The sequence below is a fragment of the Lathyrus oleraceus genome, chromosome 7, assembly GCF_024323335.1.
Source record: "Lathyrus oleraceus cultivar Zhongwan6 chromosome 7, CAAS_Psat_ZW6_1.0, whole genome shotgun sequence".
Classification (NCBI taxonomy): domain Eukaryota; kingdom Viridiplantae; phylum Streptophyta; class Magnoliopsida; order Fabales; family Fabaceae; genus Lathyrus; species Lathyrus oleraceus.
The window spans coordinates 130,254,929-130,274,896 of NC_066585.1; the positions used below are offsets into that span (position 1 = coordinate 130,254,929).

General features: G+C 36.4%; 1 protein-coding gene and 1 long non-coding RNA gene across 2 annotated transcripts; one reads left to right on the forward strand and one right to left on the reverse strand.

The window, feature by feature from the left end:
• The first annotated feature begins 2,525 nt into the window (after nt 1-2,525).
• On the forward strand, nt 2,526-3,224 carry LOC127106639 (uncharacterized). Its single transcript, XR_007795433.1, has 2 exons — nt 2,526-2,904; nt 3,120-3,224. It is a non-coding gene; the product is annotated as an uncharacterized LOC127106639 (long non-coding RNA).
• Nucleotides 3,225-3,496: 272 nt separating this feature from the next.
• On the reverse strand, nt 3,497-19,968 carry LOC127102415 (ARM REPEAT PROTEIN INTERACTING WITH ABF2-like). Its single transcript, XM_051039784.1, has 2 exons — nt 19,801-19,968; nt 3,497-4,438 (listed from the first exon to the last, which is right to left on the reverse strand). Exons 1-2 carry the CDS (start codon nt 19,966-19,968, stop codon nt 3,497-3,499), a joined length of 1,110 nt encoding a protein of 369 aa, XP_050895741.1.

The following is a 19,968-nucleotide window of genomic DNA, read 5'->3' on the forward strand; positions in this document are numbered from 1 at the left end:
CCATGTGGGGAATTGATATGATTGGGATGATTGAGCCCAAAGCTTCGAATGGACATCATTTCATTTTGGTGGCAATTGACTACTTCACAAAATGGGTTGAAGCGGCATCGTATGCAAATGTAACCAAACAAGTTGTTGTAAGGTTTATCAAGAATCAGATTATATGTCGTTATTGTGTGCCAAGCAAGATCATTACTTCAAGATTGAACTTGAATAACAATATGGTGGAAGCTCTTTATAAAGACTTCAAGATTGTACATCATAACTCTTCTCCCTACAAACCTAAGATGAATGGGGTTGTTGAAGCTGCAAATAAGAACATTAAGAAGATTATTCAGAAGATGGTTGTCACATATAAGGATTGTGTCGCAACCTGAAAAAGGCCGAGGTGTGAAAAAACAACCGGCGAGAAAGAAGATGACAGAAGAGTCGCCACTGTGCGTTATTTATCCCAAAGGAGGGAAAGGAAACGCTCGAAGTAAACCTAGAGAAAGGAAAGGAAAAGACAAGGTCTCGCAACAAAATCTTGGGTTCGGGAGTCGATTATGCGAAGGGAAGGTATTAGCACCCCTACGCATCCGTAGTACTCTACGGGATCCACTCTTGTTGTTCTTGTCTAAAGGGTGTGTGTTTATCTAATGTACTATTTACTAAAAGAGAGGGTCAAAGAAAATGACTCGCACGGATGTCGCATCCGCTGCATACGTATCTCATCTGGAATGAGAATCAGAGTCTTCGTAGCTCGGCTACCTATGGGTTAAAGAGGAGTGTGCTCGCTAAGACGTCGCGTCTTATGCCTACGTATCTCATCGGGAATGAGAATCAGAGCAAAACGTAGTTCAGCCAACTACAGGAACAAGGGTCTCGATTGCAACTAGGGCAAGAGAAAGGGAAAGGTTTCAATCGCAACGGGGGCGAGAGAAAAGAATCGCAACGAGGGCGAAAGCGAACAAGGATTAGTTGTTAGTTGTTAGTCAAACTCGGCAAGACATCGCATCTTGTGCCTACGTATCTCATCTGAACATGAGAATCAGAGTTGTCGTAGTTCGGCTACATAGGGATTGCCATCTGAACATGGACTTACAAAGGAGGACACCAGTTGTGTCAAAGGAGAGTGGGCAATGTGTTCACGTCCTAGCAGTAGGTGTCGCAGCTCGCTGAATCGAGTCTTAGGCAGTTACCTCTTTGCAATAGGATGGATTGACATGCCACAAGATCGGAGATGCACGGAAGGTCTAAAAGAAATGGGGAAGCTCTGCCCTAGAGTTGTCATGCAATGTGTACTTAAGTGTTTAGGATTTATAAATGGGAATATCTACCTAATGTTAGCATGCAAAGAATATGGGAACCCTACCTATGTTATCATACAAAATGATATGGGAATCCTACCTATGTTATCATACAAAAGGATATGGGAATCCTACCTATGTTATCATACAAAAGGATATGGGAATCCTACCTATGTTATCATACAAAAGGGTATGGGAATCCTACCTATGTTATCATACAAAAGGGTTCTATCTAATGGGTGCTACCTAATCGGAACAAGAATTGACGAGTGGAGCAAGGAGAGGTGCTAGGAATAAAGGTAGATGGCGATGCATGAAGCAATCGACTTACAAGGTTGATGGCGATGCATAAAGCAATCGACTTACAAAAGGGTGGATGAATACGTGCTGGTTCTGTTAGGTTTTGAAAAATGATTACTCGACGTTGGATCGAGGTTTTGATCTTGCTTTGAAATGGTTATCGAATGTTCATTTTAATTCTTGTATTAACAGATGAATAAAGAATGAAAGAATAAATATCATACATTTCATGGGAGAGGGATACATTTGTTATGAATGAGGGTTGTCAAAAATCATGAAATAATTAAATCGGGCCCAAACAACAAAATGACTCGAAATATGAGTGTAAGTGCAAGAGAACCGGCTCATTGTAAGAAAGCCCAAGAGTAAGCTATGTGAGGTTGATGGCGATGCTTAAAAAGCAATCGACTTACAAGGGTGTGGAAAAATGGGCTTGATATTAAATCGAGAAAAATATGATTTTTTATAGTTTAAAAAATGGTTTTGAATGAATGATGAAATTAAAAGACAACAAATCTATGTTATGATAATGAAACTATGAAAATAATAAAGCACAAACATAACAAAAAAATGTTAAAAGAAATAAAATACTAAAAGAAAATAAAATGCTGAAAGAAAAATAAAATACTAAAAAAAAGCTACACATGAGTATTGAACCCACCCCACTCAAGACTATGATACTACCCTTCTCCACCAGACCACTCATGGTTATTTATTATTTTGATGCTACTTTAAATATATAAACCAAAATAGATTAAACATTAGAATAAAAACTAAAATAAAAATAAAACTAAAATAAAAAAAAAGTCTGTTGGACTACCAGTAATTAAACCCAGCCGTTTGGCTGTTGGGTTTTAAAGATTAGGAATTGGGAATACTAAATAACATTTAACTAAAACTAGTACCAATAAACCATAGTTAATGACCATTGAGAACTCTAAACGTTCAACCATTGGGATTTAAAAGTCTGCTAAAAAAAGAGACAATAATGAATAAATAAAACAAGAAAAGGAACGGTGAGGACACGAAGGACAGTCCAGAATCCCAATCGTCCTCCTCTCTCTATCTCGCCATCGCTCTCAGCAGAAAATTCTCAATCGCGTCCCTCTCAATCTCAATCGCTCTCAACCTCACTCAATCGCTCTCAACCTCACTCAATCGCTCTCAACCTCACCCAATCGTCTCTCTCGCGTCCAACCCTCTCTCTCTCAAAATCACTCATCAACCTCAACGAATCTCTCACACACGAAAAAATCACGGCTGAAATAGAAACAAAGAGCTCACCTTCGGACCTTCGACGACGACGACAACTCAGGTAACGAATCTCCTTCCTTTACTCCTTCCAATCGATTCCTTATTTGGGGATTAGGGTTCTCTTGTGTTTTCTGCCTCCAGTGTTTTTTTCGTACTGGTTTTTGATTTGGGATTTAGGTTTCTTTTGTGGGTTTGGTCCGCCTCCGATTTTTTTTCATTGTTAATTCCTCCTCCTCCCTCCACTGATTCGTTTTCTATTTATGCTTTACAAATTAGGGTTTCAATTGGTGTCTTTGGTATTCCAGAAGAGTAACTCTGCAAAGCACTTTGGATGTTCAGAAGTTGGATTGACCTCTTTGATGCTAGGTTCGAAAATGGTAATCTGAACCTTCGTACTTTCTTGCTCTGTTTTGACTTCATGCCAAATTGGGAATTCTTTGAAATTTTACTGCTTGGTAATTATCTCTACTTTTTTTACTGCAGTGAAATTGGTGATTGTTGGTTCAGAGTTTCATATTCGAAACCAAGATTCGTTATGTGTTCAGCTCAAATTCCTTTGTGAAATCCTGTTACGGTATACCACTCGGTTCAACGGTGCGATTTTGGTACGGTTTAAGCACAACTTCGGTGCGATTTAGAGTTTGTTTTGTGTTTCAAATTCTTTTCCTATAACCACCATCAAACATTGCACGAAATGCGTCTGAAGAAGCGAGTAAACAGATTCTGTGGGCATAAAACCATTTACCTTCAACTAAAAATGTAACATCTGATAAGGTAGCATTATTTACATACTGCTCTCCCAAATAGACCTGAGGTGTTGGGGATGGAGGAGCAGCATCAATAGGAGACAGAGACATAGCTTTGTTGGCCAACTTGCATAAAGCCACGGCACCATCAAGTTGCTGCTTATGGCATGATGAGCCAAGAAGCCCGATAAGCAACTTCAGTCCGTTGTGGTCAATAAATATTTTTCTCTGGTCGTATGCAGAACAAAGATGGGCAAGAGCCAAAGCAACTCGTCTTTGGAATGCCTTTTCTGAAACCCGTATAAGATATAATAAATGGTTCAGCACACGACCATGAATCTTCTCTTCTAGTCTTTTCAATGTCTTAGAAACACAATCCTTAGTTGCTTGAATAATGAACTCTCCATCCTGAAGTTTCTTAATTCCACCTACCCTAATAAAGTCAGGCACATTATCCTCGTTCTCTACAAGGCCATAAAGAGCAAAAGCAGCATTATGCTGCAAAGACCCATTTTTTGAGTCAAGAAGCTTCAGCAATGGCACTAAGCCATCGGTATGTGCAATACCAGCTTGGTTATGTGTGTCCTGTGCCAATCTCCCTAATGCAAAAGCAGACATTTCTCTGAGTTGAACATCAGGAGACTGAAGCATCTCTATCAGAGGTCGAGCAGCACCTCTCTGTACGATGTGAACCTTACAGTCTGAATCAGTGGCTGCAAACTGTCCAAGTAACAACGCTGCTTCCCTCTGGCTTTCAGAGCAACAAGAGCTAAGTAATCCAATAACGGGTTGTAAGGCTTGAAAGGGTTCATAAGCGACCAGATTAGTCTTTTGTCGGACTTGGTAAGCCTGAACTTGAGCTCTAATTTATTGATGGGTGAAGTACCGTTTGGCCTTGGTCAAAAATCCCTAATACACCTGGACTTGTCCAACAATCAATTAACAGGCTCAATTCCAGATAGTATAGCTTCTTCAAGTTTGCAACTTGTGTTATTGAATGGTAACTTATTGGAAGGGCAAGTGCCGGATGAACTCTATTCTATTGGTGTAATTTGGATATTGTATGGAAATGGTTCTGTATTGATTTGTATGGAAAGTTATGAATGAAAATGTAGTTGATTGTATGGAATGTATAACTATTTGGATGGTTATGGTTTAAATTGGTTCCAAATGGATAATGACAATGGATATGGATTTTGGATATGGAATTAAAAATAGAGTTGGGTTATTGGATTGGAAAAAATGGATTTAATTGTGGGTTCAAGGAATTTGGATATTTGATTATAAAAATGGATGTGGATTTTTTTAGGAATAATCCAAGACTAATCTAAATATCAATTTAAATAATAATAACAAATCAACATAAACCAAATTAAAATCAAATTAATCTATAATTCGTTAAAACTACTTTGATATCAACTCTAACATTCATTTGGAAATTAAAATCAATTAGAGTTTGAATCATTAGTAAAATAAACAATTAAGATTAAATTGAAATTTGGAATTAAACTTAATTCGAAATTAAAATCAAATTGAAAATTAAAAAAAAGTCAAATAATTAAAATCCATTTTATAATCAAAAAACACCATGATCAAGAAGCTAGATAATGACCAATGTCTATCAATAAAAAAAATGGATTTGGGAATGAATGTATGCAAATGAATTTTAGGCCAAGTGCCAAATAAAAATGAAAAAATGGAAAGAAAATCAGGACCAAAATCGGGGTATGACAGATTGGCATGAGATGCTCCCATTTTCTCTGCATGGGTATCGTACGTCCGTCCGCACTTCAACAGAGGCAACCCCTTTCTCTCTTATTTATGGTATGGAAGCAGTGCTCCCCGTGGAGGTTGAGATTCCTTCATTGCGTGTGCTTATGGAAGCCAAGTTGACTGAGGTTGAATGGTGTCAGACCAGGTTTGATCAGCTGAATTTGATAGAAGAGAAAAAGTTAACTGCCATGTGTCATGGTCAGTTATATCAGTAAAGGATGAAGAAAGCTTTTGATAAGAAGGTCAGACCTTGTGTGTTCAGAGAAGGTGACCTTGTGCTCAAGAAGATTTTGACGTTTAAGCCAGATTCTAGAGGAAAATGGACTCCTAATTATGAAGGCCCATATGTTGTTAAGAGAGCCTTTTCAGGCGGTGCATTGATACTTACAACTATGGATGGTGAAGAGTTCACTCGTCCTGTGAACGCAGATGCAATCAAGAAATACTTCTCCTAAAAAGAAAATAACAACTCGCTAAGTTGAAAAGCAGAAAAGGCGGCTTAGGAAAAAATGAGCGTCTCAGTGGATTGAAAACCCGAAAGGGCGATCTAGGACAAAATTAGAGACATAAAACAGAAAGAATTTCCCGATTAGTTGAGTACCCCACCTTGGGGAAACTTATGCAAAAGTTAGGGATTGTGGCAAGTAACTGCATTTTGCTGATCTTCAAGGTTTCGAAGATTTGATTGAGCACAAGGGTTGACATCGATTCATCACCCCAGTTGCGACCAAGAGCGCAATGGATATCAAGAGTTGGTAGAAGGATTAAGGATCATTTGTATTCAATGTAACCCTTTTCCATGTAAATTACCATTTTCAACTTTGTAAAATCTATGGAGTCTTGTCATTTACAGACTACCATTCTATCAAATAAAGTTGAGCTTTTATCCAATTGTTTCCACTCTTATTTACTTCAGCCAATGGTTTTAAATTTTATTATGATCATTTTGAAAATTAATTTTTTAATCAAAATCAGTTTTTCGTAAATATATATAAAAGCAAGAATTTTTCAAAGCAATTAAAAGGAATATCAACAGCATTTTAATGGATAGCAGGTCCTTAAGTGCAAAACATTAGAGGTTCCCCAAGCAGTTAACCCTTTGGGTATCCCTGGACATTTGTGTTGATTCAGTTCCTCGGCGGAGTGTTTGTTCCCCCAGTAGAGCTTCGTTCTGTTTCCCCAGTTGAGTTAGTTGATTCGGATACCCTGCGGAGTTTCTGCCTTCCCTGACGGAGTTTGTGTTTCCTCAGCAGGGTTGATTTTCAGCAGATATGGTTGACTTCCCCAGTAGATTGCATTGGTTTCCCCGCCGAATGCCATTCAACTTGCTCCCAGTCAGAGTTTCCTCCTGGTTTCTGAGCAGTTTATTTTCTCTATAGGGTTGTCTCCCTTTTTATGGTGTTGACCTAAAATTCCCTACAGATTTGAGGTTTCCTTCCTTAGCAGATCGCCTTCTTCCCCAGTTGGGGTTGAGCCTTTTTGGATTGTTGATCTCTCTGTTCTCCTGCAGTTGTCTCCATATTTTGTGGATTGACCGAGGATTGTACCGATGATTCAATTTCTTTGCGACACCTTCGTATCCTTTGTGATCATCCCTGTCAGCATAATCATATATATATATATATATATATATATATATATATATATATATATACATTCATTTAATTTTGTAATTTCATATTTGCATATTCGCATATCTGAATAATTGTTGGTTTGAGATTCTCATTCCCTGTATGGTGGTACTTCATCCCCTTACAAATTTTAGTGTCTGTCCTCCCTCAATTATAAAGTGTCAGCCCCTTAGGAAGAAAGACTTTAACCTTTCTCCTCTTCCCCACTGAGTTTGTTTCCTCGTGGATGATTATTACTTTAGTTTCCTCCCTGATTGTTTACTTGGATGGAATCACTCCCCTTGAGTTATACCCTCATTGGGTTGAGTCTTGATTGGCCGTTTCTTTCTATTTTTTACCTAGATAGATGCTTCGAGTCTCCTAAGAGTCTATTGCCTATTAACTGGTAATATTCTTCTTAGTTTGCAGTTTGCTACTTTTTGGCCAATACCCGGTGAAATTACCCCAGCTTTCCCAGCAGTAGAGTCCCTAGTGGATTTAATCCCCTAAAAAGTATATCCTTGATATGTTCATCCTAACCGGTGACGGATATCTTTCTCCCCCCTGCTTGAGTCTATCCTTGATATGTTCATCCTAACCGATGACGGATATTCTCTTCTTGGTATTCTACCCAGTAAAAACGTAGTTGTAATCCCTATTTTTGTTCCTCAGAGAGTTAATCCTTGATATGTTCATCCTAACTAATGACGGGTTTCCTTCTCTTTGCGGTCTTCTACCCATTCTACTGAGTCCACATGAAGATTTTAACCTTCGCCTCCTCAGTTAGAATGTCTATAAATAGGGGTAGCTATAAGACCCCAATTTTGACCCTAAGATCCCTCATGCAATTTCATCATAAGCATTAGAATTGGGATCATACCTTGGCATCCTCCTTACCCCTCTTTCGTTGGGTTTGTTTTAGGAGAGATCAGCAAGCACTATATGATTGTATCATACTTGTATTTTATTATTTCACTAACCAAAATACCAAAAATATGTCTTTGCAATTGCTTAACTCTTTTGTAGGTAGGGCATGATCTCCATTGATCTATCAAGTTCATATCTAGGGTTTGAGACCCCCATGAAAAAGAGCACAACCATGAATTGATCCAAGAATTGTTATGAACATCATATATAAGTCCCAATGATCTCAACATGTTATTTTGGTCAAGCATTCTTCAAGAGTCTGAGGGTGATTTGCCTTGGAAACCCTAGTTTGACTGGGTATCTTGAGTAACTTCTCCAAGAAGCTATCTCATCAATTGATCAAATTTCTCAAGGGACACTTCAAAATTCATCATCTTATGCATATATGATCCACCATGAGCCTAGAAAGTCAATAAAATTAAAGGTTAGCAAGTTGGTTGATGGTGGTTGGCCAGATGAATTCATCTGATCAAAACTAGGTCTCCCTAGACCCTATCTCCTAAACTTTTCACCATATGAAACTGATGCCAAGAGAAAACTTACTCTAAATGACATTCCAAACAACTTTCATGTTAAGATCTAGAGCTAGTTTTTCTTGTAAAATCATTTCCTATGTTGAAACATTATAGGTCATTTTGTCTAAACCCTAATTTGAAAGTCAACTTCCCAAGGTCATAACTTGTTCAATTTTTATGAGATGAAAGATTTACAAGTTTCACAATCAAATTCAATATGTCTACTTCAACTTTTATGTTTGGAGTGAGAGTTGATCAAACTTTTATGAGCATGTGATATGGGGTTACATTATAGGTCATTTTTTACCTATATCATTGATCAAGTGATTTTTCCAAACTTCAAAAATTCATAACTCTATCATTTCAAATCCAAATGAAATTACATTTGTGACCATTTTGACGGTATTTGAGATAGCTACAACTTTGATGAAGACACTTTTCTCATTTGAAGCTCACATAAAAAGTTAAGTAAGGTGGAATATTGAGACATATGGCTTGACACTTAGAAAAAATTTCAATATGTTAAAATTTCCAAACTTCCACCTCAAAATTCTTCAAGTTCCAAGCTCCAAATGGAAAAGTGTTGAACATGAAAGTTGTTCCTCTTGATCTAACCTTTCCAAAGAGCCCAAATTCATCCATTTTGGACAAGAAATGAATAGTATGCACATGACTTGAACATGGTGTCATCATTTGGCAAGATTGAACTTCAAATATCCATGCACAATTGCCTAGAATTCCAACATGACTTCAGCCTTGCTTACACTCAATTATGGATCAGATAGAGTGATTTCATGGGCCTGCACACGCCCATGCACTCATGCATCACACATTGCTAAATTTGGAAGTTCATTTCAAGTGTGCAAATATCAACTGAATTGGCTATAAATAGAGCTCCATATGCTCAGAATTTGACACACATTCGCGCCAACTTTGATCCCAGACCTCTAACCCTCTCATTCCGAAGGAAAATCCTTAGAATTTCACTTGAAATTGAGTTTGAATTCTCACTGTTTTGAGATTCAAAACTCTGGGGATCCAAGACCTTTTGAGCATTCAATTCTTCTTCTGCAAGCATTTGGAGTGAGATCAAGCACGAGCCAAGGCAAGAACAGCTGAATCCAGACCTACATTGAATGTATTTTCCAGAAATTGTAATCTCTTCTATTCTCTCTCAATCTTGCTCAATTCTCTTGATTCTTTGGTTGTCTGAAGTCCTACCAATGTAGGCAAGAAGATTGAGTTGCTTTGAGGCCAAATCAAAGCAACTCAGTTCATGTACCTCAAATTTCAACTTCATGTATCTCTCAATATACTTGGAGTTAGGATAAATTTAGGTCAGATTCGTGCTCTCAATATACCAGTCTGGTGAGGTCCACCGGAGAAGAAGACCAGAGCTACAACTCCGGCGATGTGTTGGCATCTCTCACAACCATAGGATCCAACTGAAATGTTTTAATCACGAGCGTACATGTTGATTACCACGTGTGTGGACAATTGACTCAAGTGCATGGTGAACCGCGCGCGCTCAACCACTTGATCTGCCACCTCAACTAATGAGGCAGATCAAGTGGTCCACGTTTTTTTGATTTTCTGCTTTTTATTTTAATTCCTTTGATTTTCATTAATTCATATTAATTTTAATATTGATCCAAAAAATATGAGAGTTTCACCAAAAAATTTCAAATATTTTCCTCTTTCATATTCTGAATTAAAATTATTTTTTGGATCATTATTAATATTTTTCATGATTTAATTGATTTTTCATTTGTTTTTAATTGTTTAAAAATACTTTTGAATGCCCAAAAATTATGAAATTTCTTCTCCAAGGTCCTTTAACCTCTTTTGACCTATGATAAATTTCATGGCCATTTCTTTGGTGTTTTGATGAGATTTTAGGAATTCGACAAACCATATTTAATTTAAATGCCTTATTTTAGTCTTTTTAATTTGATTAATTTCCAAATAATTTTGTTGACCAAGTGGGATGACTTATTTGAGTTTGATTATTGTTGTTGGGCCTTGGTCAAGGTTGATTTGACTTTGTTAAATTAATATCATTGGATTTAGGGGATTGATGGAATGCATATTCCATCTCCCAAAATGAATGGATGATATTAATTTGGTAAAAGTCCTCCTTTGACCAATTTGTGTTTTGACCCATTTCCCTCCCACTTCATCTTATTCCCCTTCTTCGTTCATTCATTCCATTTGGCCTATGATATCTCCAAATCCTAAGGCTAGTTGATTGAAAAATTAACATGTGTATGGATGAGATTAGGTCACACCTTTTGCATATTCTTTTTATGTGTGGTATGTTTCATGAGCATAGTTCATAATACTATGTCTCTAACATGCATTAACACCAAAATTCTATTGCCCGACCTCAAATAGTCGTGACTTCTACATAAGTCCAATTACGATTGCTTAACATAGCGCTAAATATGTGACATAAAAGGCATAAGCATTCTAGTTAGTGAGATTGTAAGTCTCCCCTCTTTCATGGTATTGTGTGGAAACTTGGCCTTTTTTCCTTCCTTTGGAAGATGTCTTGGTTCAAGGATCCATGCTTGTGATAAGTGGATTGAGTGTTCTCCAAAGAATGTCTTAAAATGAAAAGCAAAAGCAAAACAATACTAACTTCTAACCTATTAACTACTAACATTTAAATTCAAGCCATTTACCTTAATGCAATTTACTTTTAGTATTTTATTTCATTTGTCTTTGTTCATATCATTCTAATTGTTTATGTTAATGCAATTTTCACTTTGTCCATTTGGACCATATTGTGTGATATATTTTGTTTGTGTATACTTTGCTTGTTTGTGTGGTCTTTGACCATTAATGTACATAATAATAACAAAAAGCCGTAAAAAACTTTTATGTGCACTGTTGGCTTAATCTTGGACAAATGGACTTAGAATCTAGGCAACCTTCCTATGCTAAAGGACTTAGCCAATGCCAACTTATTGAGAAACCAAGTGCTTGGAATTTGAAACTTCATCTTATACATCATTAAAGATCTCTCTAAGTTCATTTGTAACATGATCATTGTGAAACTGTTATTTTGAACCTGTGACTTGTGAAATTCATCTGTTACATGGGCTACTTTGAGGAAGATCATGGAATGGATAAACTTGGATATGGCCATCTTTATTTGATGCCTTACTCTTCAAAATAATATAATTGTGCATTTGTGTGTTGCTTGATTCTAAAAGTCCAAGGGAATTTTGAGTTTCTATTGACATCCTTGTCTATTGGATTGCTACCCATTTGGTCAGATCTTTTCAACTCTTGACTTTTAATTTTGTACATAGGATAGTCTCTTCATCTTCTCCCCATTTCTATAATTTCAAAATCTCTCCCTCCCTTTTTAAAATCTTCTTTGATTGAACCTATTTTGTTCTAAACTTTGACCACTTTGCAAAAAGATAGAAACTTTAGCCTTATGTCATTGCACTTTCAAACTTCTTTTCTTAAATCAAACTTGTAAATAGACTTAACTATACTTGACTTAAACTTTCAAAAATCCAAAAAATAACTAACTCATTTAAAACATTTTTAGGCCTTTGTGCCTTTCAAACTTAATTTTGTTAAAAGAAATGCATCCATTTTGAAATTTGTATCACGAACTACGAGGTTTTGATCCCTCATTTTTATGTTTGTACGTAGGCACAAGACCGAAGGTCTTGTCAAACACAAAAATATAACTAATGAATTCTTTTCTCATCCCCCCATTTTATTTGTTTGTAAACATCACTTTATACCAAGTAAATATGCACACAAAAAGGGCTCCCTAGGAGTACCTAGGACACTTTGGGTGCTAACACCTTCCCTCTGTGTAACCAACCCCCTTACCTGTAATCTCTGACATTTTATTAGTTTTGATTTGAAAACTTCTTACTTTTGGGTTTTGTTCGTACGTTTTCCCTTTTCCCTTGGAAACAATAAAAGCGCGGTGGCGACTCTTGTTATTTGATCTCTAGCTTATCCATAGCTTGATGATCATGAATTTACGCTACAGGATCCACTATCAAACAATTCAAGGGACCCAAACATATGACATAACCTATAAATGATCTATCACTAAGTCAAAGTGCGAAAAATATGATCAAATGACCATCTATCAACATATTGAATCAGAGAAGATTTAATCCACCAAAGAGTTCATATATGGATGACTTGAAATGTAGAATCATTGATCAAACAAGTTAACAACTCAAGCTCAAACATCAAGTTGTACAACATATGAGATAACTTGATCAAACAAGTTATCCATAGCTTGATGATCATGAATTTACCTACAGGATCCACTATCAAACAATTCAAAGGACCCAAACATATGACATAACCTATAGATGATCTATCACTAAGTCAAAGTGCCAAAAATATGATCAAATGACCATCTATCAACATATTAAATCAGAGAAGATTTAATCCACCAAAGAGTCCATCTATGGATGACTTGAAATGTAGAATCATTAATCAAACAAGTTAACAACTCAAGCTCAAACATCAAGTTGTACAACAAATCAAATAAAAAAAATTAAAATTGATTAAAAGGGAAATTTAAGAGAAAATTCCAATAAAGAAAAAATTATAGAAGAAATGGTTGAGAAAATTATGATAAGTTAAGAATATTACAAGTAAAAGGATCTCAAAAGTTGGATGCAAAAATATTTAAAAATGATTAAAAAATAAATTGCAAAAGGAAATTAAAAGGAAAAAAGAAATTAAAATAACCAAAAATACAAAAATGATTTAAAAATATGAGAAAAATGTATGTGATGTAAACTAATTTTTGAGATCTTGTGCAAAATATTTGGATCAAATTGGATTAAAAATGAGTGAGAAATTAATTTGGAAATAAAAGCAATAAAAGAAAATAAAAGAAAAAGAAATTAGGGCGCCAACGACTATTAAGATTTAAAAAATGTGTGTGGAAGGATCTGATTGGCTGGATTCAAACATTTGGCACCAAGGCGCGCGAACCAGACTTCATCTTCAACCTTTGCTCAATTTCTGCAAATCATGAACTCATGTTTTTAGCAACACCCAAGCATGGAGTTAGCTTCGCAACACATCATCGTTCATGTCTCTTTGCTTCAGAGTCATTGATTGGCTATGAGGAAAGAAAGTTTGCTTAATAACACAAAGAACCTAGTTCTTTAAAGTAAAATAAATGACTAATTATCAATATAAATTCAAGGTAGTGGAAGCCTTTTAATTAGTGAACAAGACGAACACACTAGTAACTTGTTTGCTCAGAAATGTAACTCGTATCTACATTTCTCATTGAAGCTTCAGAGGTCAACAATGGTGAATTTAGAAGTCATGTTCCGAGGAGTCTCAAGCCAAGGAAATGCTTCAATCAACTTCAGAAGGTGCCGATGAGTGATTTTGGGCAAAGATTTGAAACTAAAAGAGCTTGAATCAAGGAAATGGTTAATTGGTTTTTTGAGGTATCGGGTTCAAATGGTTTCAGAGTTTCTTTGGCTATCCAAGCTTTCAAATGGAGGTAAATGCTTCCCCTATTTATAGGGAAAGTGTTATTAAGCTCACACATGTGAAATAGATCTGAATTCGTGTGAATGGAGTTGGAATTTTGTTGATTTACAATTCGTGTGAGATCAAGGGTGAAAAGTGTGACTTGGGCATGAAACTTGGTCGTTTTACACCCCACTCTCTGCATTTTGCAAAGAAAAACAAGTTCTCTCACATATTGGTAGTCCGAAATAAAGATTTGGATAATTATAAGTCACATGTCATGTGTGTAATGCAGAGTCCATGGTATCATGTTGGAGCTTAGGCCAAATGAAATCCACTCGTGCATTTTGAGATGTTTTTTGTGCCAAATGATATGCTCGTAGTGAAGAATCAAATGCAAAAAGAATCACATCAAAAGGATGTTTGATTTGAAAATGTCATGGATGGAAAGTTGAGGTCGTGACCTGAAATTCTAGGCCAGACATTAGGTCAACCAGGTCTTAAGCCTACTTTTGTGCACACATGGGCATCTTGGCCAATTCTGAAATTGATGTTTGACCCTTGAAGCTAAGTTGTAAAGGAGTTCAAATGTTAAATTTGGCTCAAAGTATATTTGAAAAATATTGAGAAATGAGAGAGTCATGGTGTTTGGACCAAGTGACATCCCATACTTGATTTTAGGTCAACCAAACATGTGTCAACTTGTGATTTCTTGCCATTTCTTGCATACAAAGGCCCAATGATGAACACTTGAATACCAAATGAAGGAGACTTGATTTTCCTTTGAAGATTCTTGATAATTTCTTGAGAATTGGATAGAGATGGCATGGAAATAAACACATGAACTAAACTTGAATCCACTTTGAAAACATGCACCAAATTTGAACTTCTCTTGATCAAATGATATTGAATAAAGCTTGACATGAATGTGACCTAACATCATAGGTCATGCCTTGAAGTGAAAGCTTTTGTGGACCACTTGTTGACCAAACTTTGACCTTGCAAAGCAAAACACTAATTTAGAAACTAAGCTTAATCCTTTGATTGCAAGTCCCTACCTTGTACAATAAGAAAAGAAAATAACACATATTTTTGTATTTTGAAGAAGGTTAGTAGAGTTAGAATGCAAGCAAGCAAAAAGGTGAAAAAAACATAAAGGGTGCTTGATGATCTCCCCAAAGGCAAAGCCAAATAGGTGAAAGTTACGAGGATGTCATGCTTGTGATTTTGGTTGAAATGCAAATGTTATGATACGTGGAATATTATGGGTAAAATTAGGGTATGACAGCTGCCCATATTTAAGTTTCTTCTATCTGTAGATATGAAGATTGTAAATCTTCAGATTGACGGGATTGAAAGGACTTAAATATAGAAGACCCGATTTTTAACCCTAAGATGTTGTACAACGCTTAGGATATGAATGAAAATGCGTGGAATCTTTGAGGAAAATGTTGCAGGAGACACACTTTGTGCAAACAAACTGCAAATTTGATACCGCTGGATAAAAAAATTGAAGGGAGTCTGACAAGGAGACAAAACTCACTAGGGAACAACACAACACCATAAAGGCCTATGCTAAGGATCAAACCAAAGCATAACCATAAGCGAAAGAGATAACAAACGATAGTAGAAGACTCCACTGAGGAATATGCAGCAAGGAAAAAAACACTGAACTTACTAGGGTGAGTGCATGTTATCGTTGAACAATTTATCTTTGCAATGCCTTTGAGTGTTATTGTAGCGGTAAATTCATGATCATCAAGCTATGGATAAGCTAGAGATCAAATAACAAGAGTCACCACCGCGCTTTTATTGTTTCCAAGGGAAAAGGGAAAAAAGTACGAACGAAAACCAAAAGTAAGAAGTTTTCAAATCAAAACTAATAAAATGCCATAGATTACAGGTAAGGGGGTTGGTTACACAGAGGGAAGGTGTTAGCACCCAAAGTGTCCTAGGTACTCCTAGGGAGCCCTTTTTGTGTGCATATGTACTTAGTATAAAGTGATGTTTACAAACAAATAGAATGGGGGGATGAGAAAAGAATTCATTAATTATATTTTTGTGTTTGACAAGACCTTCGATCTTGTGCCTACGTACCAACATAAAAATGAGGGATCAAAACCTCGTAGTTCGTGATACAAATTTCAAAGTGGATGCATTGCTTTTTAACAAAAATTGAGTTTGAAAGGCACAAAGGCCTAAAAATGTTTTGAATGAGTTAGTTCTTTTTGGCTTTTTGAAAGTTTAAGTCAAGTATAATTACATTTATTCACAAGTTCAATTTAAGAAAAGAAGTTTGAAAATTGCAATGGCATAAGGCCAAAGTTTCTATCCTTTTGCAAAGTGATCAAAGTTTAGAACAAAATAAGTTCAATCAAAGAAGGTTTTGAAAAGAGAGGGAGAGATTCTGAAATTAAAGAAAGTGGGAAGAAGATGAAGAGATTATCCTATGTATAAAATTAAAAGTTTAGAGGTGAAAAGATCTGACCAAATGGGTAGCAATCCAATATATAAGAATGTCAATAGAAACCCAGAACTCTCTTGGACTTTTAGAATCAAGCAACACAAAAATGCACGATTATATTAATCTTGAAGAGCAAAGGCATCAAATAAAGATGGCCACATCCAAGCTTATCCATTCCATGATCTTCTTCAAAATAACCCATGTAACAGATGAATTTCACAAGTCACAGGTTCAAAATAACAGCTTCACAATGATCATGTTGCAGATGAACTTAGAAGGATCTTGAATGATGTATCAAATGAAGTTTCAAATTGCAAGCACTTGGTTTCACAATAATTTGGCATTGGCCAAGTCCTTTAGCATAGGAATATTGCCTAAATTCTAAGTCCATTTGTCCAAGATCAACCCAACAGTCCACACAATTTTTTTTTTGGGTTTTTGTTGTTATTATGTACATTAATGGTCAAAGACCACACAAACAAACAAAGTATACACAAACAAAATATATCACACAATATGGTCCAAATGGACTGATGTGTGCTTTTCGCAAGTATACGAACGCGTCAGAGTAATATAAAAGATTGTCGAATCCACAGAGACCAAGTGGCAATCTATCGTTATTTATTGCTATGGTGTTTATCTAAGGTAATCGAAATAAGGGGTTTTGGAGTGTACAATGAAAAATAAAATATTAAATAAAATTCAATTATTAAAGACATGTTCGAATGTAATTCACATAATCAATTAATAATCCAAGTACTTGCTAATAGAACTACTTATGGGCAGTGTTTCCTACTTTGAAAAGAACCAATTTAACGGGAATTGTCGCTTTCGCGTATTCAGAACTGAGTTGTACTCCTTAATCAAACCCTTTTATTGTCACTTATAAAAAGGCACGCATTGCGTTAGAGTAGTAAACCTATTTTTAAGAAATATAGTATCTTGACTAAGTTGAAAAGTATTTTAACCTGGATTTCTTAACCAAAAGAGGTTCTCACGAACCAGACTCTAAACTTATAAACGCGTCCGAAAATAGTTTTAAAATCACTTTTCTTTTTAAGTTAAAAACTCCTAATGAACTAAACAAAGCGCTTTCGTTGTATTTGAAATAGTTAAAAACAACTAAGTTTAAAAAGACATTGGACGGCTTTCGATCTTACCCAACGAAAATTAAGTGCGGGAAAACTTAAGTTGAAAGTCAAAATAGCCTTTAAGTGTTTCTACGAACAATTGTACGGATTATCAGTTCAATTACGGTCCTTACATTCTAACCTTCATAGGTTTAGCTAGACATGGTAAAGTAAAGGTGCATTTTAATTTAAATAAAAGTAGTGCGAGTGCGGAAAGTAAATGAAAGTAGTGCGAGTGCGAGAAATAAACGAAAGTAGTGCGAGTGCGAGAAATAAATAAAGTAGTGCGAGTGCGAGAAATAAACGAAAGTAGTGCGAGTGCGAGAAATAAACGAAAGTAGTGCGAGTGCGAGAAATAAACGAAAGTAGTGCGAGGCGAGAAATAAATAAAGTAAAGATAGTGCGGGAAAGTAAAGTAGACAAAGGTAAAGCAATAAAAACCTACTCCAATCGGAGGGTTGAATAAAGTGCGAAACAGAAATGAAAATGGCGGCAGGATTAACTTCCTTCCAAAGTGCTCCAAACTCGATTACAGACTTGATTACACAGTTGTGGCAACACTCCGATGTGAAGCGATTACCACTTTTACAATACTGAATATATGCCTAATTGTAACTAAGTTTGTTCTAAGTTTGGATGATGAAACAAATGAAATCGGGTCTCTATTTATAGGTAAGGAAAATAATGGAAATGACAAGGATGCCCTTCAGTTTGAAAATGGGAGGGAGAAGCTTTCTTCTTGTGGCGCCCGCCACAACACCATGGCGCCCGCCATAAGGGTAAATTATGGTGCCCAAGTGGAGATAGTGGGAGACGCGGAAGTTGAGGGAAGTTGAACTATGACACGTCATGGCTGGACTCATGGCGCCAGCCACAGTGGGAGCCACAAGTGCAAAATGTTGATTTTTAGTCTTTTTAGCTCATTTTCACTTCTTTCTCGATCGGGGCTCTGATTAGACTGAAAACCTGAAAACAAAGAAAAACATAGTAATAACATAACAAAATAACAATAAAACAACTAAAATGCATGGGATATTGGAGTCGAAAATATGGTGAAATTCAGTGTCATCAAATTCTCCCACACTTAAAGCCTTGCTTATCCTCAAGCAAAACACTAAAAAGCTCATAGAAGAAAAACTGTCGTCAACGAGTGATTCGGGCTAGAAAGACTTCTAAGTTCAAGTTGGAATGCAGTTATAGGTACTAACTGAGTGAACTAAGGGTATCGTGATGACACTTATCCGCAGATACAGACACAAACTCCATTCCTATTTTAACCAACCCATATTATCCCACAATACCTAGGCCTACCTATTCATCTCTTTTTGGGTCTTTTTCATTCAGGCGCAATCACATTAAGCCCGTTATCCGTACATGCTTCATAGCAGAGTGACATGTTAGTGATTATGATCCAAACATGGGGTTCCTGGCACATAAATTTGCGTAAACCCTTTTATTTGGCCCAACTGCAGTTGTGGGGGATCAGATCATAATCCGCCCTACCGAGTTCAGCGCCAGATACCTCTGAATCAAATAAACAGCGGGTGAGTTTTTCTTTTTCTTTTTCTTTTGTAGCAAATTTTTACAACTTTTTGGTTTAAATGACTTTGTGAGGGTCACCTATACCGGAGTTTCCTTTTCTTTTATTTTATTTATTTCACTGGATCATTCAATTATGTTCATCGGTCCCCTACGTAGAGGATGCGTAGGCCAGAGCTGACTGTTGGAATAAACTACTGAGGACTTATACTGAAATGATGATTAAGGCCATGGTATATGGGGTTTCGGGAGTGATTCCCATATTCATGAATTCTATGGTGCTAAAACAATACTGATGTTTCAAAAAGTTCTCCCAAGTCACCACATCCTTACTCAAACCCGTCTTAAAACCCAAAAACTTTCAGAATAACACTGTTTTCTTTTGCAAAAAAAAATTGGTAGGGTTAAAGGAATGGGGAGATTAGACTGTACTAAAGATACACTATACTGGTGACTCGTCAGACTCATGCATTATCTAAAATACTCAAACTAAAAGAAAAATGAAGCAAAGTGAACGACTAAAAAGCAATAAAAATAAACAATCTAACTAAAAACAGCAAAGAAAAATAGAAAGCAATAAAATCTCCTCCCACACTTAAATCGAACATTGTCCCTAATGTTTCGAAATAAGATAAGGGGAGAGTAACCTGACATCCTACTGTTGACCACTGGTACCTTCGCCATCCTGAGGTGGACGACGGGTTCGGCTGTGACGACGGTCTCTTTGATTCATCCTGGTCTATAAGGCATCCTAAGCAGTCCTCACCTCTCGAAGGTTGCTTAAAATGGAACCCTGAGTGGCCTCTATCAGTGTAGAATGTTGACGATGGTAGTGTTGCTGACGGGATTGCTCGTTTCTGATCGCAAGCAGGGACTGTACAACAGTCTCATAGGATCTATCTATCCTCCACTGCAATTCTTGCATGAAGATCAT

Excerpts from the sequence above, each read along its gene's own strand:
- LOC127102415 (XM_051039784.1), bottom strand. The coding sequence starts at position 19,968 with ATGATCTTCATGCAAGAATTGCAGTGGAGGATAGATAGATCCTATGAG. Across the intron at positions 4,439-19,800 it reads TTTTAAGCAACCTTCGAGAG|GCTTACCAAGTCCGACAAAA; the intron begins GTGAGGACTGCT and ends GCTCAAGTTCAG.